The 21825-nt window shown below is 30.7% G+C and overlaps 1 protein-coding gene across 3 annotated transcripts; it reads right to left on the bottom strand.

The window, feature by feature from the left end:
- Positions 1-239: 239 nt before the first annotated feature.
- Positions 240-20281, bottom strand: LOC111029971 (E3 ubiquitin-protein ligase UBR3). 3 transcript variants are annotated; one of them, XM_022309245.1, is made up of 23 exons: positions 19126-20281; positions 18844-19057; positions 16389-16544; positions 16124-16319; positions 15745-16051; positions 13082-13468; positions 12720-12899; positions 11952-12627; positions 11730-11872; positions 11394-11638; positions 11150-11316; positions 10360-11063; positions 10142-10282; positions 9266-9477; positions 8367-9188; positions 7939-8253; positions 7667-7833; positions 7195-7531; positions 6668-7121; positions 2707-2919; positions 1121-2583; positions 703-842; positions 240-622 (listed from the first exon to the last, which is right to left on the bottom strand). In XM_022309245.1, the coding sequence occupies exons 1-23, from the start codon at positions 19457-19459 to the stop codon at positions 505-507; spliced, it is 8091 nt and encodes a 2696-aa protein (XP_022164937.1). In that variant the 5' UTR covers positions 19460-20281; the 3' UTR covers positions 240-504. The 3 variants fall into 3 exon arrangements, with proteins under 3 accessions (XP_022164937.1, XP_022164939.1, XP_022164938.1); XM_022309247.1 differs by having other exon boundaries at positions 9266-9474; XM_022309246.1 differs by having other exon boundaries at positions 8367-9185; positions 19126-20280.
- Positions 20282-21825: the final 1544 nt, after the last annotated feature.

Genomic DNA, 21825 nt, shown 5'->3' with positions numbered 1-21825 from the left:
TATATTATTAAAATGTAAACATAGGTGTTATGATACAGTTGAGTTGTAAAGTTTCTACAACAACAAAAAACAAATATATAATAATAATAATAGATAAGTAAACACGGCGCACAAATATGTAACTATTACATAAGTATATTAATTAAGATAATATAAGAATGGATGCTATGTTACATACATACACACAACATAATAATTAATAATAAATTCACATAAATAAACATGTTTTATATACATAATTGTTTTTAATGTAATTGTAATGGGAGTAAAATAGTTAAAATAATAAAAATAGTTCATACGTAAATAATAACAATAATTATAAAAAATTGTTTACAACACAATATACCATCAAGGTTTTAGAATAAGAAATATATCACAACATTATTAAAAAAATGGTAATGACACCAGTTGCCGTTGCTTGTTAGACTATTATTAAAACTACTAATTCAAATAACATTGTGTTTATTATCAAAGCCATTATCATTAATGTTATCTCCTTATTATTTACAACGCATCTCTGTGCCATACCCATTTCTTATTAGTGTGGTCAAATCGATGAGCTAACCACTGATGTTCCAACAGTCTGTACCGTTCCGCACTCAGATATAATGGTTTTCCACGTCTGTTTAAAAGCAATTATTAAATATGTTTAAATATTTAAATAGAATATTTAATCAAACAAATGTATTGATTTATATTTACTTGAGTTCACGATCTTCTTCGCCAAATGCATCCAGGTACACAGAGCCCCAAAGACATGCCCGTTTACCACGAATAACTACAACTGAACTGGAAGTCACAACTAAGAACATGCCTGTACCGCCGCCACATTCTAATGAGTGCTAATATACAAAATAAAACACAATATTATAATATTTGTATGATAATTCTTAACACATTATATTTATTCAAACTAACATACTATTAATAATAATATAATTAGTTTTGAAAGGAAAAAAACACAAAAGAGAAATAAATCATGAAGATTTTAAGATATGATTAAGGGGCATCAATGTATTACAGTTGGGATCCTAATGAAAAATAAGGTACAATTATTTCAATCAGCAATCATTATTTTCTAAAATTAAATAATATTAATGTATACCACAAGTTTACATACTTGTACTGCTTCATAAATGTGATTTGTTTTGCAACAATTTTCTTTCAGGCATACTACAGTACCACAAACCAAGCACACGCTTGTCTCTCGCGGCACGCCATGACACCGATGACAGGCCCTACCATGATAGTACTGGAAAACGTCGTCATACAGGTGTGGCAGTTTCAACAATCGAGGTCCTGCCCAAGTGATTGGTGGGAACAAACTACGACTGCCATCTAAGATACCAGCTCTAGTGTCATCACTAACACCACCACCATCACAACAGTCAGCAAAAAGCAACATACGTGCGGCCATTATGATATTAGCTGAAGTGGTAGCTTTAGAATTTGGGTCGATTTCAGCAACGGCAGAAGAAACTATGGTAGTAGTATTTTCTCCGATGATAGTGGCTTTAGGTATTTTGGTTGTCAATGATTCTCGAAAAGATGTAAACCAAGAACGAGAAATAGATGTCGAAATTTTATTATTTTTATCATTGGTAGAATATGACCATTGTGGCCATATGACAGCTTCCATGGCAGATGGTGGCTGCGATGGTATATGTTGTCTTTTTTCACAATTGTTCTGGTTTTGATCATCATTATGTTCAATGTATGAACAATTGTAATTATAGCTTTCTTCACAATGATCACTGACCTCATGGGCTTCCTCATTATTGTTTAACAGTTTTAAATACCGGGCGAGTGTTAGATACTCATAATCGTCTTTTGACCAATGTTGATGACAGTGAGGGTCATTTGTAGTTGAAAAATCAACATTATAGTTAACTTCAACCTGTGGCGGAGAAATGACTTGGTAATCCAATAGTTGTTCTCTTTGTTTGTTCTGTTCAACATTCAAATTATTTAGTTGTGATGATGATATTAATAGTTCAGGATGGTCATCTAGATTATCATTATCATCACTATTAATATATTTTTTCAATAGAGCGGCAAACCGCAAAAATGGTAGTGTACTTCGTCTTCCATAAGATTCTAGCAGCAACAAAATTTCGTCATCATCTTTTGAGGTGTCTATTGACCTATCAAGGTTGTTGTCACTAACAATATTTTCAACACCCTCATCTTCTTGATGCATCATGAATTCATCATCATTATTAACTATTGAACCGATGTTGACTATTTCAGTTTCGTAGTCATCCGATAAAAACACTATAGTTCTGGCCAATGCTACAACTTGTGAAAATAAAGGTGTTGGTGGTAGTGTATTGTCAGCTTCGGTAATATCCATTGATGATGATGATAGTTTATTATTGCATCCATCATCTAAATCTATTCGAACACTAGTGCTTCCATCAGTTCTTTCTTCATTTTTTGTTGACATTTTTCTTGTATTGTGCCGTTGGCGGTGATGAAGTTGACGATTAAGTTTACAGTTACGATTCCACGTGGATGCGACTTTCAATGCGGCCACATATAGTTGCATGTTGTAGGTGAGTTTGATTATAGTATCAAACAAATCTAAACATATAATTGAAATACTCATATTAGATTTGATTACGTTGCTTTAGTGACAAATACAAGTAATTTTTTACATTTTAATACCAAAAAAAGCAAAGTACAAATAAAAAATGTAATACAAACCGCGGTCAAGTGTAGGTAATAACAGCACAAGTTGTAATAGTACGGAGCATGGATCACGCATCAATAATGGTGGATAAGTATTGCTTAACTGTTGTCGAGGCTGTTCGCACCCAATTAATTTGTACCAAACATCACTAATGGGATTATAATCAGGAGTCTGGTATTTGGCCATCAACGACCGAGCGCTCACACTCAGCACTTTTAACAATGGTGCTAAAAAAATTGAAAATTAAACCACTTATTAACTTCAGTATCAAAAATGATCAAATCAAAAAATTCTATGTGATGTATATATGTCACTACATATTATGAAACTAGTTTTCACAATTTAATTTTTTTTGATGATCCATTATTACTAATTTTAACAAGCTTATTAATAAAAAAAAATTTTTAAGATTTTTATTACTAATACTTGGTAAAAAATGTCTTGATTCTAGCAGGGACTATGAGCATTAACTTTTTAAAAATATATAATATGTACATATGTAACTTAAATTTTGAAATATTTTAAATTTTCAACTGTAACTATTAGTTCAATAAATCAAATAAAAAAATTAATTAATTGATCAAACCAATAATAATTGAGGGATAGAGTTTTATTGAAATATATATGTTTATGTAGTTCAAATATCTAAAAGCTCACCACAGTTGAATAAATATCATGACATTTTGAATAAATTGATACCACATTTGAAATATTTGAAATATTTTGAAAATAATAACATATTTCCTACATAAATGTATAATTGTTACTTTTTATATCGATTTATTGTAACAAACATGTAAATGTGGATAGTTCCAAAAATGACAAAATTTTAAAATGCACATTCTTTCAGATAAAAATTTTGGTGATTTTGAATAATAAAATAATATCATTAGATGATTTATTGACTTAAGACACAAAATGACAATAAAAATACTCATGTAAAAGTTTGTATTTGATTAAACATTTTTAGTGAGTGATGTTACTACTAATGTATTACACAACTGATAATATGACTTATAGCAGCGGTTCCCAAACTTTTACGACCACGGCACCCTTCAAAAATTGTTTGTGTTTCGCGGAACCCTAATGTCTAATCCAACTCAACTACAATTTTTGTAAATTAAAAAAGGAAAATCAATTCCTTAAACTCTCAAGTCCAAATAATATTTTAATGATACTGTTAATGACTTTTCATTATTAAACTCAGTTTAAAAAAAAAAATTCAATCAAACATTTTTTAAACAACAAACATTAAATAAACATAATTTTCTCAATAATCTCATACATCTAACGGAACCCTTGACATTGTTCCACGGAACCCTAAGGTTCCGCGGAACACACTTTGGGAAACGCTGACTTATAGATTCAAATTGTAATTTGTCTAATAAACTAAAATCCTATAGAAAGTATTTAACACATTTTAGAACATTTCTGCCATCCACAGAACCTTATAGGATTAATTAAGGCCGTTTAAAAAAGACTAAGCTAAAAGTCAAAGTTGGAAAAGTACTATCTATCAAGAAAGATTTAGGTGAAGAAAGGTGATACATCATATTCAATCATTTTTAATCTAGTTCTGGAAAAATAGTTAGAATGATGAGTATATAACCAGGTGATGGGGGCAAAATTGGTTGGCCTAACAATAAATCTTAGCATATGCAGACAATATAGTGCTAGTAGGGAACAACATATATACAATGAAAAGTTGATGAGTAAACGACTCATAAAATATGTAAAAAAGTGGGATTGCAAATTAATGAAAGGGAAACAGAATATATGGAAATTAGAAGACCACGGGATAAAGTCATACAGAAGAGTTTTTAAAGGTAGGTTCCAGCAGTTTCGAGAAAGAATCAAAATTCAAAAATCTGCACAATAACCATCGATCACACAATATGGAATAAAAGATACAAAAAATGTTTAATTAAATGGATAACATGTGTAATTAAGCATTAAAAATCCAGCTATATGTTACTCTGATAAGATCAATGGCATTGTATGGAAAGCAATGATGGATTATAAGGAAAACTGAGTAGTCAAAATTGAGGGTTTTTGAAAGAAAAATTTTAAGATATGGTTTGTTGTGGCCCACAAACAGGAGATACAAAGAAAAATACTGGAATGGATAAGTAACACGCAGAGAAAGCTTGAAACCCTGATAAAGACAATTCTACAAAAGAATCCAAGGGGTAAGGACCTTTAGGAAGACCTTACATGGGATGAGAAGATTGCGTCAAGAGAGATGTGGCAAAGTTTAACCTGGATAATGATGTTGAAGCAAAATTGTGATAGAGAATATATGACCTTAATAATAAGGATTGTCAAATAAATTAAATTTTGAAGTATAAAATAATTTTTTTATTTTCTGGATTGTATAGCTATTATTGTTTCACTAAACTACAGTATTAAGCCACTAAAACGATAAATTCATTTTTTGTGTCTTTAGAAAGATAAACTTATTTTTAGTCAAATGTTCTAATGAAAAACCTGTAAATTATAATTTTACATGACAAAATGAATTAGTATTATTGTTTGTGTCTATAATTATTTTATATGAAAAGGAATAGAATTCAAAAATTGGTTAATTTAGCTGGAGATGCTGGATAAACTAAAACAGTAGGTTTAAAATAATTTAAAACACAGGGTTTATTATTAGTATTTAGGAATTTTGGAAATTGAATCTATAATGTCTTGGTATAACAAACAATATAGCCATAAAAGTATAATATATGAAATTTGTTATTATTAAAAATATGTTTCGATATATTATTATTATAATACTTTATGCACAAAAGTAATTAATTAGATAAGTCAGTATTATAGGTTGGATAGATGAAAACAATTTAATTTTCTTGAAATATATGTTATACGAAGTAATGTTTTTTGGGTTTCTAAATTGTTATTAAAAAGTGTTTAAGAGATGAATAATTAAAACCAGCAGACAGTTATTAATAAAAAGGTTTAACTGTTACTTTGTTTAAAATTGTGGTACAACATGAAAAATATTTTACAGTAGTTACTGTAAAATGGATTTACATATTTTCTTCATTAAGACGTATGTGGATTTACTATCATCCAATTATTAGGATTTAACAGCAAGTAAGTCCTATTTGATAGACAAAAAGTTCAAAATAACTTCGTTGGCTAAAAAACAGATCCAGCATCAAAAAACAATTAAAATAATGACAGTTTGAAATCATAAGTCATTAAATTTTCACTAATGAACTAAATTAAGTTTAAAATCATTTTGATTCCTGAAAAGTGGATAAACTTGTAAACACTTCTTAGTGGCTTAGAATAGATAGCAGTATACGGATATTCAAATGTCTAAATAAATTCTGTTATCTATAGTTTCAGTACACATTACACAAAATGTCATAAAAAGTATGAAGTTACGCAAGGTGGAGAAACGCAGTTTCATTTTGTTAAATAGATGCAAGCATTATCCATTTCACAAGAAATACAATAATCCGAAACGAATGTGACATATATATTACACACAAAATATGTCACTAAAAATTTCTAATTTTAATAAGCAGGATACATAAGATATGTATATTGTATTACATCAGTGAATATTTCAATATGATAGTAATATTATTTGATTAATTTAAACAACATACATATTTTGTAAAGTAGATATTATACCTGCCTGTGTTGTTTCCGTCTTACAAAAACACAACATAGAAAATTCTATGTACTAAGATTTTTTTGGTACATTAATTTATTTTGAAAAGAGTTATGAGCATTTAAAAATTAAAATTGTTTACAATGTTTAAAATATCCAAAACTTACTTTAAAAAAAATGCTTGCAAAGAGCCTTGGATAATATTTTTAATTTTAAATTGTATTATACATTAATTCCCTCTCACATCAAAAATAATTAAGTAAAATGGACTATTCTTAATGTATAATTCACTATGTTATGCTTTAGTTGAATAGAGACAACACAGATGTTGATCAAAATATACATACCTATACAATTGCGCTTAGGCAGCATATTGTAATAATTATTGCTACCATTGATGTCTGTAGCATTAACTGCAGTAGCAGAAAACAAATTGAGGTGACGATAATAATTATTACTGCGGTGTAATGATGACTGGTCTTGCTGCAGTTGTTCTATAAGACTGTTGTTACGCTGCACCAATTCCACTTGGATATTTGTCCAAGCGACAGATACAACACTATGCCACCTTACCTTATACATTTTTTCTCGTTGAGTTGATGTCAATAATGTATGTGGCAATGATACAGTTTGAGCAGCTGCTGTAACTACAGTTGTAGTAATCATATCACTCACACATCTATTAACAGCATTCAATAGAGGATCCTCTCCACTCTCTAAATCTTCTCCTTCCCCTCCATTACCACTAATTCCATCTTCTGCACCACCAGCAGGGCTAATGTCATGTACTTGGTCCTGAATCTAAGAATAAAAATATCATATAACATTTTACTATTTTTCATAAAATCATTATTATATTATTGAATATACAAACCAGAAAATAATCATCATCATTAAAATGATGGTGATGAACATTCTGATGCAAGGGGTGTCGATTAACAATGTTCTCTGTATCACCAATGAAAACTGAGGTTGACGTTTCACTGCAGCAAACAGCATCACTAGATTGTTCTGAATTCGGTGATTCATATTCTTGCTGTTTAATTAGTTCCGTCAATTTGCTCACAGCACCAGACATAGCACTTGCGGTAATAATAGTGTTATAAGAGGCACAGCCACGTTGTTGCTGGTTTTGATCAATAGCAACTCCTGGTATTAACGGCATTAAGGAATTAGCTAATTGCCGACAAAGTGGACAACTATATTCACCACTGTAAAAGTTTAAAAATAATAAATTATTTTTGTCCTTTAATAAAAAACACTCATAATAGCATCATTGATCATTATATATGCATTTAAACAGTTGTGGAATTGTGTATAAAACTAATGTTTAGGGTTATACATACCGGTCTGAATTAAAACGCTGAGCACCACGTAATGATGCCAGATATGAACTCCAACACCTCAAATGTAAGTGATGGCCACAGGTCTGAACATGGACATTACCACCAACTGGAGTAGCACTAGTAGTAGTTGTAAGGGATCCGACTTCAAAATCAGCCTTATCCAAATTCTACAAAATCAATAAATCAACATAAATAATTAAAAAGTATAACAGATTAGCAAACATAATTAGAAAAAAGACCAATTAGTTATAATTTACAGAAAGGAAACTCACATTAAAATATTGTGACATTAGACGTTTGCGGCGGTCAGAATGTGATGCATATGTAGTAGCATCGTAATTATCAGCAATTGTTGAAACAATTGGTTGATTATGTAGTTGCTGTGATTTGGGGTCATTGATTACAGATGTAGATTGCTGATGATGTTGCTGTGAATTCAACGGCGGTAAAGCAGGCCAATAATGATAATAATTTTGTTCATTGTTTGCTACACTATTTGCGAGCCCTGTGGTTTTTTCTGTATCATGTTTGGTCGACTCTAATGGTTGTGAAACAATATGTCGTCTGTGTGCTAAAACGTTGGTACCCTACAATGATCAAATAGAAATTAGTTTATAGATCTATACCTTATAGTATCTTATAGAATTAATAATAAAAATTATTATTTTGTATTAATTCTAAAATCCAGAAAGCAACATACCTGAACTAATATGACTAGTCCTACTGGATCTTGGCGCTGTTGCTCTATTTGTACAATCACAGTCTGATTACAAATCACACAATCCACAGTTAATGTGGTTTCATGTTGATCAGGTCTGCGAATATGAGTAGCCGATTCTTTTGTTGTTGTTGTTGTACTATTACTACTACTACTGTTTTCGTCTATTTCAACTATAGTATTTGCTAACGTTGAGGTAGAGGCTTCATTACTACAAGTAGTTGAAGTAGATATCTCTATAGTGGGAGCCGGTACGTCACATTCCATATTTGTAGTAGTTGCACTGGTAGATTGTGATTGTGTATCAGTAGAATCTAGATCTCCAGAGCGAAGTGCACTTTCAAGGAATGCTCGTTGTGCTCTCGCCATTTCTTCCATCATTTGCTGTTGCTTGTCACGAGCCCGGCGTTTACGCTCCCGCCGCTCACGCTCTTCATCATCCCGTGAAGCTGTTTCTCGCATTACTACTGACAATGGCCATATACGTACTCTAGTACGCAATATGCAATCATAACATGATGTTGACCCCCTAGCTATCCTATCTAACAAACGACCTACAAAAAATGCCCCATCGCCACACGGAGGTATTTCTTCATTGAGAATATCATTTTTTGACGCTGATTGGTTTATCTTGTCCTCTTCAATTAAATTATTAGAAGTGGTAGAATGAGGTGAAATTATAGGCAATTGATATGAATCTGGTTCACCGGACAACTGAGAGTGCAATTTCAAAAGTAAGGAAATGATACTCTCATTTATACATACCAATGAATTTTGTTGGTCATCAACTTCTATCACTAACTGCTTAAGACAAAAAAATTTTATAATGATCTATAGGTATAGTTTGAATATATACAAATAAACTATTTGTAGACACTTACATTTCTATCAACTCCCAATATTGATGCTTTATCGTTATTTGATACTGACTCAAACGGAAATTCAGGTCTGGTAAGATCAATAATAACGTCTGACGATGACGATGATGAGGATGATGATGACTGATGTTGCTCATGTGTAGGTGAATCTGTTTTTGGTGGAGGAGGGCGTAAGAATTGTAAACGTTGTTTAACACGATTCAACGCAGAATCTGCTAAAAGAAAAATAAAAAGCATTATTTAACATTATTTATGTAATAAACATACTATTATTGGACATCAAGTAAATAAAACAATAAAAATGGCATAATATTAATGGTGTTTTGTTAATGAGTGTAACCAAAATAATTAAAAAATTTCAAAGTACACAATAACATCTTATTTTATAAAATTAAATTATAACAATTTATTAGATATCTTAATCTTAAATACCTAAAAGAAATAGTTATAGGTATGATATTAGTACTTAAAACATAACATATTTTATTGAAAATAATTACTAAAACATAGTGTAATACAAATTTAAATTGGGAAATGTTTAATTGATTAAAACTTACTGACGAATTATCATCTTCATATTCATAAAACTTTTGTTGTATTATAATGAAATCCAGATTATTAATTAAACAAGAACTTTCATGACAGTGAAATATTATTTTAAAAATTGTAATGGGACCAATTGATGTTTAGATAATAATAATAACATTTAATTATTATGTTAAACATTTATAATTTAACGAGGGATTTTGAAGATTTTTGGTGGGTTACACCTTTACAACAAAATACCAACTATATAAACACTAAATACTAGTTAAGAATGGTTGTATTTGATAAACTATATTTAAAAGCTATTATAATGGCATGTATAGTATGTATTACCCATTGTAGAAGATGTAGCAGCTGCTGCAGCATTTAAGCTATAAAAAGGTGGACGGGTAGGAATAGAAGAACCAGCAAGAGGTATTTCGTTGCCCGCTATTGTAGCCAGTGATGGAACAACATTAGGCTGTTGTGAGTTACCTACAAAACAAAATATATTGGTTATTACTTATTAAAAATGAATTGGTTATTTTTTATTAACTATTAATTATTCTCACCAGGTTCAAAGTTATGAGAAACTGTGATTGGTGATGAAGAGCTAGCAACTGAAGCAGCTGCTGCTACAGACGATGTGAAATAATCAAATAAATTGGTTGCCATTGTCGAGGCAGCTGTTGCATTAGAAGTGGCATTAGTTGTTTCTTCCCCAAAAAAATAATGATAGTATGGTGGTGGCAACTCAACATGTGTAATAGTAGTGCACAAATTGTGGGCCAAATCATCATGATCATACCAACGGTTCAATAATAGGAGTGTTGTTTCCTTGGCATTAGCTGTTTCACTATCAGAATTACTAGCATCTGCTACTGTTATTTTTATCTTTTTCTTTGGACAGTTTTTGATATTGAAGCTTTCATAAAAGCATTCTCCAGATGAAGCTGCTGAAGATGACGATGCAGACTGCTTAGCTGGAGGATCTGTATCCATTGGTTGCTGTTGATTATTAGATGTATTATCATCTACAGGAGAGTTACTATAACATATCCACGCCTGGTCAAGAAGATAAACCAGTAAACTGAGTGTATGTTCACTTATATCTCGATAAACTGATGAACGGTAAAGGCAATGCCAGACAACAGCATGAAATAACTTAGATAACAGTGCTCTACAAGGATTGCGATATGCTGGATGGTGTTTTTGTGGCATTCTATATGGAGGCCAAGTGTTTTGATTTTGTTTCAACAATCCAATAGAACGCATGCTATATACCAAAAACATTAAATAACAATTATATAATAATATTTACTATTAATAATTTAAAAATAATAATAATAATTTATAACATACAATGTTGTATAACGGTCCATGGATGATTGGAAGTCACGTCTATGCACAGCTCTCAAAAGCACATGCACTGGGTCGTACAGTTTTTGCCAGACATGTGCTAAAGGCACATACAGTCCTTGTTGCATGTTACCAGAAGCTTCAAATTGCGGTCTCTTATACTCAGCCACCTTTAATTGCAACATAATCATGAAATATTTTCTATACTTAAGGTTTAAGATTATATAATAAACCATTTTAATCTTACAGCTTGTAATACAGTTTCAAAATCACGCATTGCTGGTGGAGATTCTTGATCAATGGAGGGGGAATTTCGAGATGCACCGTCACCACTGGTATTTATAGGACTTGTGGTAGCTGTGGCGCTAGTTTGAATACCACCACATCGTTCAGGCATTAATTCCATTAATTGGCTGTGTGTTTTATCAGAAACACATAATAATGTGACCATTTCTAATTGTGACTGACAGTATTCATAATCTTCATCGGAACCTAATAAAAAGTCAATTTTTTTTAAATATTAATTAATGTAGGTAAGTTCCTACTAAATCAATATTATCATTTATATTTGATAACTACTTACATAAATTTGTACGGACACCTATTAAAGTGGCAAGGAAAACTAATAAGCCCTCCATACTAGGTGCAGCGTCATATTCCTCCGAATCCATAACCTGAGGTAATCCACCATGTTTAACTACATGCATCCAATCATACACTTTAAACCTAAAATATTAATAATAATTAAAAGTAATTTACCAACTTAAACAATCATAAAATAGTTTAGCTTGTAGATAATAATTACTTTTCTAGTATTAAAGACATGAATATGTTGGCATCTGATAATTCAGATAGACAAAGTTGAAGTAAATAAATGTCAGCATCTACCATGGATATACAAAAATTTGATTGGATATACGTCATAGCTTGGCCTTTAATTTGTAGGCCATTACGAACCCATGCACCCTGCATGATTTCGTAGAATGCTGATTGAGCTCGTACAGGGTGTGCAGCGATTGCCATTAACAATGCATCTCTATCTGCTGAATCATCAGTACTGTTTCGTGGTATAATGTCTTCTATACGGGCACCTTGAGCACGCACAGCTTGACACAAAAATACTGCCAAATACCGGTGCAAAGGCAAGTGAAAAGTGAACTGATGACGATCATCTAATCGTCGAATTATGGTTGTGGAAGTACTAGCAATGTAGTTAGAAGAAGAGGAAGCAGTACCACCACAAACATTACCATGATCTTGATTATAGTAGTAACCTACATCTATAAGCCATTTACGTAAACGTTTGAGACAAGCGCGTAATACACGGGAGGAGAGTGACAAAGTGTCAGCAGATGTGAGGTGCGACAGCATGGCCCACATTGGATATGCACTAGCTTCAAGTTCAGCACTAAAAGCAGCATAATAAGTATTTGGTTCAAATTCAACGTGATGTCCCAACTCTCGACAGTTAACATTCATTCCTACAAACATTTCAATTTTTGATAACAAATTTATTTACTGTATAACTATTAAATACATTATGGTGATTAATTTAAACAAACATGAAATTTACCTTGAAACATCGACAAATATGAAAACCACGAATCCAATAAACGGTCGTCACACATAAATTTAACTGCAATCGGCCTATGTGACAATACATTGTTTAGATCGCTAACCAGTGGCCAATAACAATGTTCTTTCATAACAGCCTTTGAACAATCTACAACCCTGTGTCTGTTTTTCATAGGATCTATCAAAATAAATAAATAATTATAGTTGCATTATTCATGATTAAATAATGAAATGTTAAAATTATATTTTTTTGAGATATTGAAAAATCCAAATTACCAAGAGTAAACTGTATTCTAAACTAATTCTATCCGAAAATTTAAAATTTGTTATTCTAAGCTGATAATTGAATAGATTAGTTACCATGTAATGTTGATGGTATCAGTATTTTTGTCATCATGCGCCTTAAGCTTGATACCATTATTCTAAGCAATCCTAATTTATCGACCATCCGCGTAGCCAATGCTTCATTACTAAACAATTGAACACTAATGTGAACAATATGGTTAGAGAGGGTATCTGAGTCTCTTGTTGTTGCCAAAACACGAGCCACACATCCATAGTGCATAACAAATGCTTCAGTTAATGCTTCCTTGTATGCTGCATCAGGCAACATATTCAACAGAAAACAGACCATCTTTTGAGGAAACTCATATCGCACAGTCCAAAAAACAATCTCTTGCAAAAAACTAGAATGATTTAGTTTGTTCTTTCGTCTTCTACTAATCTGGCCATCAACGAGCCAATCATCTAAAAAAAATATATCCACATTTCATATTAAATATTGATGTAATAAATAATAATCAACCATATATTCAAGTGTGAATTTAATTGTTTAAAATGTTAAAGAAAAGGTTATGTTAGGTATTTACTTAAATATAAAATGTTATACAGAAATAATTGAAGATATATAATATATTCAAAATTAAATTTTTATCTGCATCTATAATATAAGATAAATATCAGAAGTGCTGGTAAATTGAAAATTAAGTATGCTAGTACACAATAGGTATATGTAAAGTATCTTAACTGTTTATGTTTTTTTTAATTTTTAGGTCTACATAAACTCTTTATACGCCTCCTTGTTTCCTTGTTATAGAGGGTCTTTTTAATAAAATTAAAAAATAGAATATAGCAAAAATGCACAACTTTTGTTTATAATATGTAAAGTTATTTTTAACAATGTTATCATAATTTATTTATTATAAAAATATAATATAAATATAAAATAGTAAGAACTATTATAATATTTTTTTGGCAAACCATTAGATATATGGAAGTTAAAACCCTAATGAAATTTAAATAACCTACATTTAATGAAAACAAATTTATAACTATTATAAACAACATTTTATTACACTTAAATTAAATTACTTTTTTAATCTGTAACTTTAAGCCAACACTTCTAACACTGTACTTAAATATAAAATAAATGTATACCTAACTTTCAAAATTGCATATTACAGGAACTCGCAAGTAATTTCTATCTAAAAGTTGTTATCATAAATTATACAAGTATAATTATATAAACTATCAGTTCAATTAAATGGAAATTTGTTAAAATTTATAAGTAATTAATATCCAAATCTAACAATTAAAACTTCAAAATTATAATCATTGCATAAACTTAGGAACATAAAATATTCATATTTTTTTTAATTATTTGGATTGAACATAATTCAAAGTTGAAAAAAATTTTAAGGTATACATTTTAGTGTTGACCAACTATAATAAGCTAAATTGTTGATTAACTCTAAAATAAGATAGTTACATAATAATAACTATTACCAATAAGCAAGAAAACTTCATACTAAAATAATGATCAGTTTAGAAATTAAACACATAAATTTAATAACCAGTTTTTGTTTTTGTTCAAGTAGAAATTATTTTAATCCTAGATCACAACCATTTAATAAAATATTCATGAGAATATACAAACACAATCTTTATAGTTACACACAATATGTTAAACCATAATCAACTAGCAATGATCTCACCAGTCACAATGAATTATGAAAATAATATCAATTATGTTTATCAATTACTAGGAAACACAATTCAAAAATAACCCATAATTTATTAAGCTTTTGTAAGAAGGCACAAGGTCAATAATAGGTGGTAATGTCTGGTAAAATGTCTTGAACTATGAACACTTCTATATTACTGACATCAGATAGTCTACAAATGGGGATTATATTTTATTGTAGATCATCACCTAATTCTAACATGTTCACCTCCGCTACTGATCACAAATCGGCGTTGATAGTAGGGCCCTCGGGGGTCACCGCTAATCTGTGATCGTCACAGTGCATATTGAAATACACTTCTATAATAATTCAGGCATAGAGGCACTACTTTATTATTTATCAGGCCATTCAGAACATATTAACGGAAAATTTTTTTCAGTCGGTTTTTTGTTTCTCGCTTTGTTTTGTATAAACTTTCATTGTCCCTCATTTGTTATCGGTAGATATGCAGAGTGTGGCAGTGAACATGTTAAGATATTTAGATGAGATTATGTAAATATTTAAAATTCTTGAATCAATGAACAAATTTTTAAAAACCCAGTCTTTTAGATCAAGAAGCTTGTGCACGAGACTTAATACAATTTAACAAATAATATTATTTTGGTAACCTATCTAATTTTACCTTGAATGAAAAAATGATTTGAGTTTTATGGTTACCTACATAATTTTTTTATAAAAGCCAGATTCTTAACAATTACATTTTTAAATTGTTATCTGTGTATTGTGAAAATAGATACCGAATATAAAAAAATTGTCTACAGAAAAAATGTAAGGTGTTATTTTTGAGACATTCTATTTTCAATAACTACAAATTAATAATTTTTAAAAAAAAAAGTGAGGTTTTAAAATATTAAATATTAAATTTAAAAAATACCATATAAGTATATATAAGTAATAAAAGACAAAAATTTTGAAATTTATTTTAAATTAAAATAAATAAATATTTTAATAAAAAAATTTTTTTTAAAAATTAAACATAATACTGTGTTTCAAATTTACCTGGTCCAAATTCATCATCATCTTCATCGTCGTCATCGTCGTCTTCTGAATTACTAAGACTGTTACTGCCATGAATAACATCTCCAATTGTTGTGTTACTGCGACGTCGTCGCCGACTACTTGATGACGGAGACGATGTTGATGCAGTGTATTGATGTATAGCTTCGGCATAATAGCGACGCACTTTATCTGTGTATATAGTGTAAATAGTCTGTTGTTGCTGCTGCTCTTGTTGCTGTAGACTAGAATCATCACTGCCAAAATTATAACCAACGCTACTGTAATAATCACATGCCCATCGGTATATCTATATGAGATTTAAAAAAAACTAATAGTTATTTTCTATATTCTTTCACTGTTGATGTTTTAATAAACATACTCTTTCATTAGTTAGAGACACAGTCATGACACGTCGCATAGCAGCTCCAAGAGCACCAAGGTCGTGTAGCATACTCAAAAATGGGTCCAAGTCTATAAGTAATAAATTATGTTGCTGATTTGTCATTCCAGCACCAGCACCTGCAACACCTCCTGGTGGTACGTGGGTACTGCTTGTTCTAGAATCGGCAATTTTACTAAAAACAAATTTATTATTTGTGGTTTATAATTTGTTCTTTGTAAGAAGAACAGAAATTTTGAATTACCTGTTTTCCCGTAAATACTGCACTAGTCGTAACAAAAGTCTTGGCATTATTCTCTCAGCTACCCTCAATAAATCAGCAGGAGGTTGTTTACAACCACTATTACTGCTGGTACTAGTACCGTCAATATTAATTGTACTACTATGTTTACGACAAAACCTTGAAAAAGAAAATAAATTTATAATTTTTTCAATTTCAACAAATATTGTTTATGTATTGGATCATTGGTACATAATACAACTGTACAGTTGTAATTTATATAGGTTGTACAAATACAAATAGTGGGAATTAGATACATTTTGATTATTATCAAAATGTAATACTGACATTTCAGTAAAATTTATGTTTAAGTATCAAATACAAAATTATACTGACATCTTAACTATGTAAGTATATTGTGTATATTGTTAGCATATTTTATGGGTATAGTACTTAAGTCAGATAATGTAAGATGCATTATCTAGATAATGTTGACAGTATCAACATTATCTAGATAATGTTGACAGTATCAACACTTAAGTAAAAAAATTACTATCAGAACAATTATTTTGTTACATTACCCTGGTAACTAATATATAATCTACCACTGACTGAGTAAAGTAATTTGATAAAATTAACAAAATAAATGTAAATAATTGTCTTCGATGTTGCTTCCATTGATAATATTATATTGTTTTATATGTTATTACAGCGCTATCTGATTTTGTATACACATGTACTTAACGAGTTGTCAATAAGTTGTTAATTAGTGTTTTAAATTTAAATTAATGAAGATAGTGAGATGCATGTAAATTTTTAACAGAATCAAAATATTATGACATGTAGTAGGAAAATTGACTTTAAATTAAAACAAATACCAAAGTTTATTTACTTTTATAAAAACTAATATATTTTCAATTCATTGCTAATACATTTTTAATGTTATATTTAACTAGTTAAATAATTTAACAGGTACCTGGCTAAATAGTACTATTCACTTATATTATACTTATTTTTAAAACTACATCTGACATATCTTAGCATAATATATTCAGTAAAATATAGAATTAATCAGCTAAAATAGTATATTAGAAGTCAAGGTTGTCAAGTATTTATATTATACTATTTTAATAATAATTTACTATATCCATTCAGGCGCGGACTGGCTGGGATGCAGGGATGCTACAGCACCCCTTGCCCTAAAATATATTTGCCCCCATCGGTATAAATGTGCCCACCTAAAATTAATCTGAATTTTGAAGGAGAAGGTTAAAATTCTCTGATAAAATCGTAGGTAGATGTAGATCTATTATTTATGTAATAACTAATAAGTAATGACTATAAAAATCATAAAGAAAAAAGAATACATTTAGAGTAGGTAGCCAATAAGAAGATAGGTAAATTAGTTTGAGCAGCTTTTTATATACATTAAATATACTTTTTTAATTTATTATTAACACAATCTTTATAAGAGGAACTTAGCTCTAATTGTTATGTGGCGGGGGTTGGGGGGGGGGCAAAAATTAATTTATTTACGATATTTTATTAAAACAAAAGAAAATGTTTAAATATTTTATAAATAATACCTATTATTTAAAATTTGTTTTATTTGCCCTTTAAATTATGTAGCATCCCGCGCCCTTTTTTACCAGTCCGCGCCTGTATCCATTGCATAACTCCATTTTCCACAATGTTGGTATTTTTATTCACGGGAAATGTGTAAAATGGAGAGTTTATATATTATCTAAAGATTTTTAACTATACCAATTTTTGCGCATTATCCATAACATATCAATGTGTTGTGATTTTAATTTATTTTAATTTGTTTATTTCAATTAGATATTAACCATCTAAAATATCATACCTTAAATTTAGATATTATTCATTTTTTACCGTATAAAATGTACCTAAAGTCAGGTAAACTGAATTTAACAAATATATTTTTTACTAATTTTTTTAGTTATGACTTAAGATTGAATTGCATTTTACTTAACAAATTGTTTTGACCACTATGAAAAAAATGATTAACTTAAGGATGACTTAGTTATTTGTAACTGTCTAATATTATTAACACGTTAACCAATGGAGGTCATACAATAGATTTTTTTTAATACGCCAGGCATATGTTTCAGTGTCATTCCAAATCCGTACATATTTATTTAAAAACAACATTTAAAAATAAATAAAAAAATTTTCCACATCAAACCACATATAATGATTACTGCTATGCTACGGCGCTTTTTTAGTGCATCATTTTAGTGCCAAGGAAAAGTTAATAATATTAAACCAAATAAATTTACAGTCGCCAGCGGTCACAGACATATATACAATTTGTGAATTACAGATGACCGCCGGCGGTAGTATGACAGTTAACATGTTGAAATTTCCCAACTAAGATACTGTGATCATTGTAAAATATCAATTAGAAATGAATTTATACATGAAAAGATAACAATAGATATAGTTGAATATATATTACCCATCAGGCTTCATTACACTTGTGTCTCCACAATCACATGCCCCTCCTGCTTGAGAACGAAACATATTGAAATCATGACCTGTATGATCACCACGCTTAAAACAATCTCCACACAGGGACATACAAGGGGATATACTGCAAGTACGACATCTATATGCTACATAATTGGCTGTCCAAACAAGGCCACAACATGTACCATAGTCATATACTTTGACTAAACAAAAGGAATATTTGAACAATAAATGATAGATAAGACATAAAATGGTTAAAATTAAAACTTACCTGCACTACTAAATTCATCAAGGGTTTTACCACCAGCCATTAACCAACGTAACCAATCCAAATTATTCCACTCGCTAATCGCATCATATGGATTAAGCAACACGTCCAGCATATCGTCCAGTAACTTACAACGGGTCAGAGCGGAATCAGCTGCAGCTGCATCTCCACCACCATCATCTTGCTGCTGTTGTGGGGCGGTAGTAACATTGATTGTGGCATTACAACAATCAGCTGCAATGAGTGCAGCTGCACCACGTTTTCCACGTTTCATGAGCCCATAAGCAGGCGACTGCTGCTGTGCCATATTAGCAGTCGACGTAGTGTCCATTATCATAGTATATAAAATATATGTCTAGACGTATTGAACCAACAACTTTGTGTGGTACTTTAATTGATGGATGTTGAAAGTCGGCGGCAACATCATAGCGAACACTGCAAACGATTCGTTCAACATTGTGTGCAAGTGCTATCCGAAGACTTCCCCATATGTCACATGTGATATGAATTTAGAACTACGAATTTGGAATAGTGGAATACCTCGTAAATATCACTTACGTCGGACCACTTTTCGACGCGACAATTGAACTACAGATATTCACAATATGATAACACACGCTCTCAAACTCATTGAGCACAGCGTCACGACCGGCGTTACGTCCATGCTACTACGATGATATGGAAACGAATGCAGCGGAACACGGGCCACGTGTAATTGCGACCCAAAGACGGTCAACAAATTTACAATTATAAAACTCGGCTCGAAAATATCGCCACTGGATGCCTCCGGTACGTAGTCCGTTCGTGTACAGCGAAAAGTGACACAATAACAACGGCGATGATAATACTCTATGTATGACGTACGTGCGCGTCCCAACGATAGTTAGTGCAAAAAAATAATCATACAATCAAACTCACGAATAGTAAGCATGAAAAATTTAAAATATTCAAACCAATACAAAAAAAAAATGTAAAATAAAATTTTCTTGTAAAACGTAGTGCGTTAACAATTTAACATGCGAGTCCGACAACGAGCGTGAAAAGAAGAAAAGGAAGAACGACGACGATTATATCACTTGTCGGCACCACCACCACTACCACCGTTCACCACCTACACCAGTCGGACAATCGTCGCTGTCGTACAATACATAGAATCATTCGTCCGAACGCGCACGGTAGAAGGGAAAATACTGTGGTAATGTGGTCCGCAATGCTGTACACGGACGTTGTGATAGCACGGAGGATACCACTGCTGCTACTACAACCACGGCTGTGGTATCGGCTCATCTTCGTAATCGACTGGACCTCACTTATGATAACTTTAGTGCAGGTACACGTCTTCTCAGATCATATTCTACAAGACGTATAGGTAGGTATTATATTATTATAATTTATTATTTGTGGTACCTACACACGGAACCATTTCTGGTCGAATTACGTCATTACCCCAGGCTCCTATATTATGATCTTAGTAGTTACTAGTTAGTAATTTAGTGTAGAACTTACTCAATAGAAGTCTGTGATTACGGCGTAGCATATGCTTGAAGTAAAAATATTTACTTCGTCGTGCGGAGTAGCCTACTAAATAGTAAATAATCAATATTCAATAGGTACGTATTATAATTTATGGACTATAATACAGTAGTCATTTTAGTGTATACTTACAAATTACTAGCACACAGCTGCCGTGATGTACCTTATCTATCTACTTCGGATATATATATATTTTTTTTTGATTGCCCCTCGAGTGTTCTTAAAAAATGATCAAAGGTGTATAACAATAGTGTATACATATATTTTAATATATTATGTGTCATCTTAGAGTTTTTACTCACAAATTACAAAAATTATTGCTTAGCCATTATTTACCTACTAGTATGGTATACGGAAAAAAAAGCCCCAATATCAAAATATGGTTAAAAAAAGCCCCTTAGTAACTAAATACGTAACACTTTTTTTATTATAGTGTACATTTTATCATTTTTAATTTTTTAAGCAATGTATCATTATTTATCTTTACTTGTTTGATATAGGGATCTAGTGTAACCATGAATATAATATATAATTTTTATATGCCTATATATCATAATAATATTTAATAAAATGATAAACCCAATATTTTAAGCTATTTAGGTATAAACATTAAACATACATTTGAAATATAAGATATTAAAGAAGGTATATCGTAATAAAAATAATTGACATTTGACTTTATCTTAAAAATGATGTAGGTATCATATTTTATTGTAGACTCTATCTTAGTATCCACAAATTTTAAATTGGTTAATGTTAGGTGCATTAGCTTATTAAATATTATTATGACATAGAACTTATAACTAAAAGTTTATACAAATTATGAAACTAGTATTTTATAGTATTATATTTATGGTTATGGATATGTAAAAGAAGTGTTGTATGGATAAATGTAATGATTATATTATGATTATATTTAACCATGCAAATCAAAATAAAAAAGAATAATGTATTTAGTTGGTAGGGGGCTTTTCTTCTCTAGATTCATTATTATGAAGCCACTAGGTATCGTACTATCAGCAAAATGTCGACCTGTTGGTTTAAAAACGATGGAATGCTGTAGCCGAAAATGCCTGCAATTACATTGCAATATTGTGATAAACTGATAATCCTGAATATTTTATGCACCTGTATTCATGGAAAGTCTTTAAAATCCTATTTCCAACATAG

This window comes from Myzus persicae, unplaced genomic scaffold (assembly GCF_001856785.1).
Source record: "Myzus persicae strain clone G006 unplaced genomic scaffold, MPER_G0061.0, whole genome shotgun sequence".
NCBI classification, from domain to species: domain Eukaryota; kingdom Metazoa; phylum Arthropoda; class Insecta; order Hemiptera; family Aphididae; genus Myzus; species Myzus persicae.
This window is presented reverse-complemented; position numbering and strand designations above follow the sequence as displayed.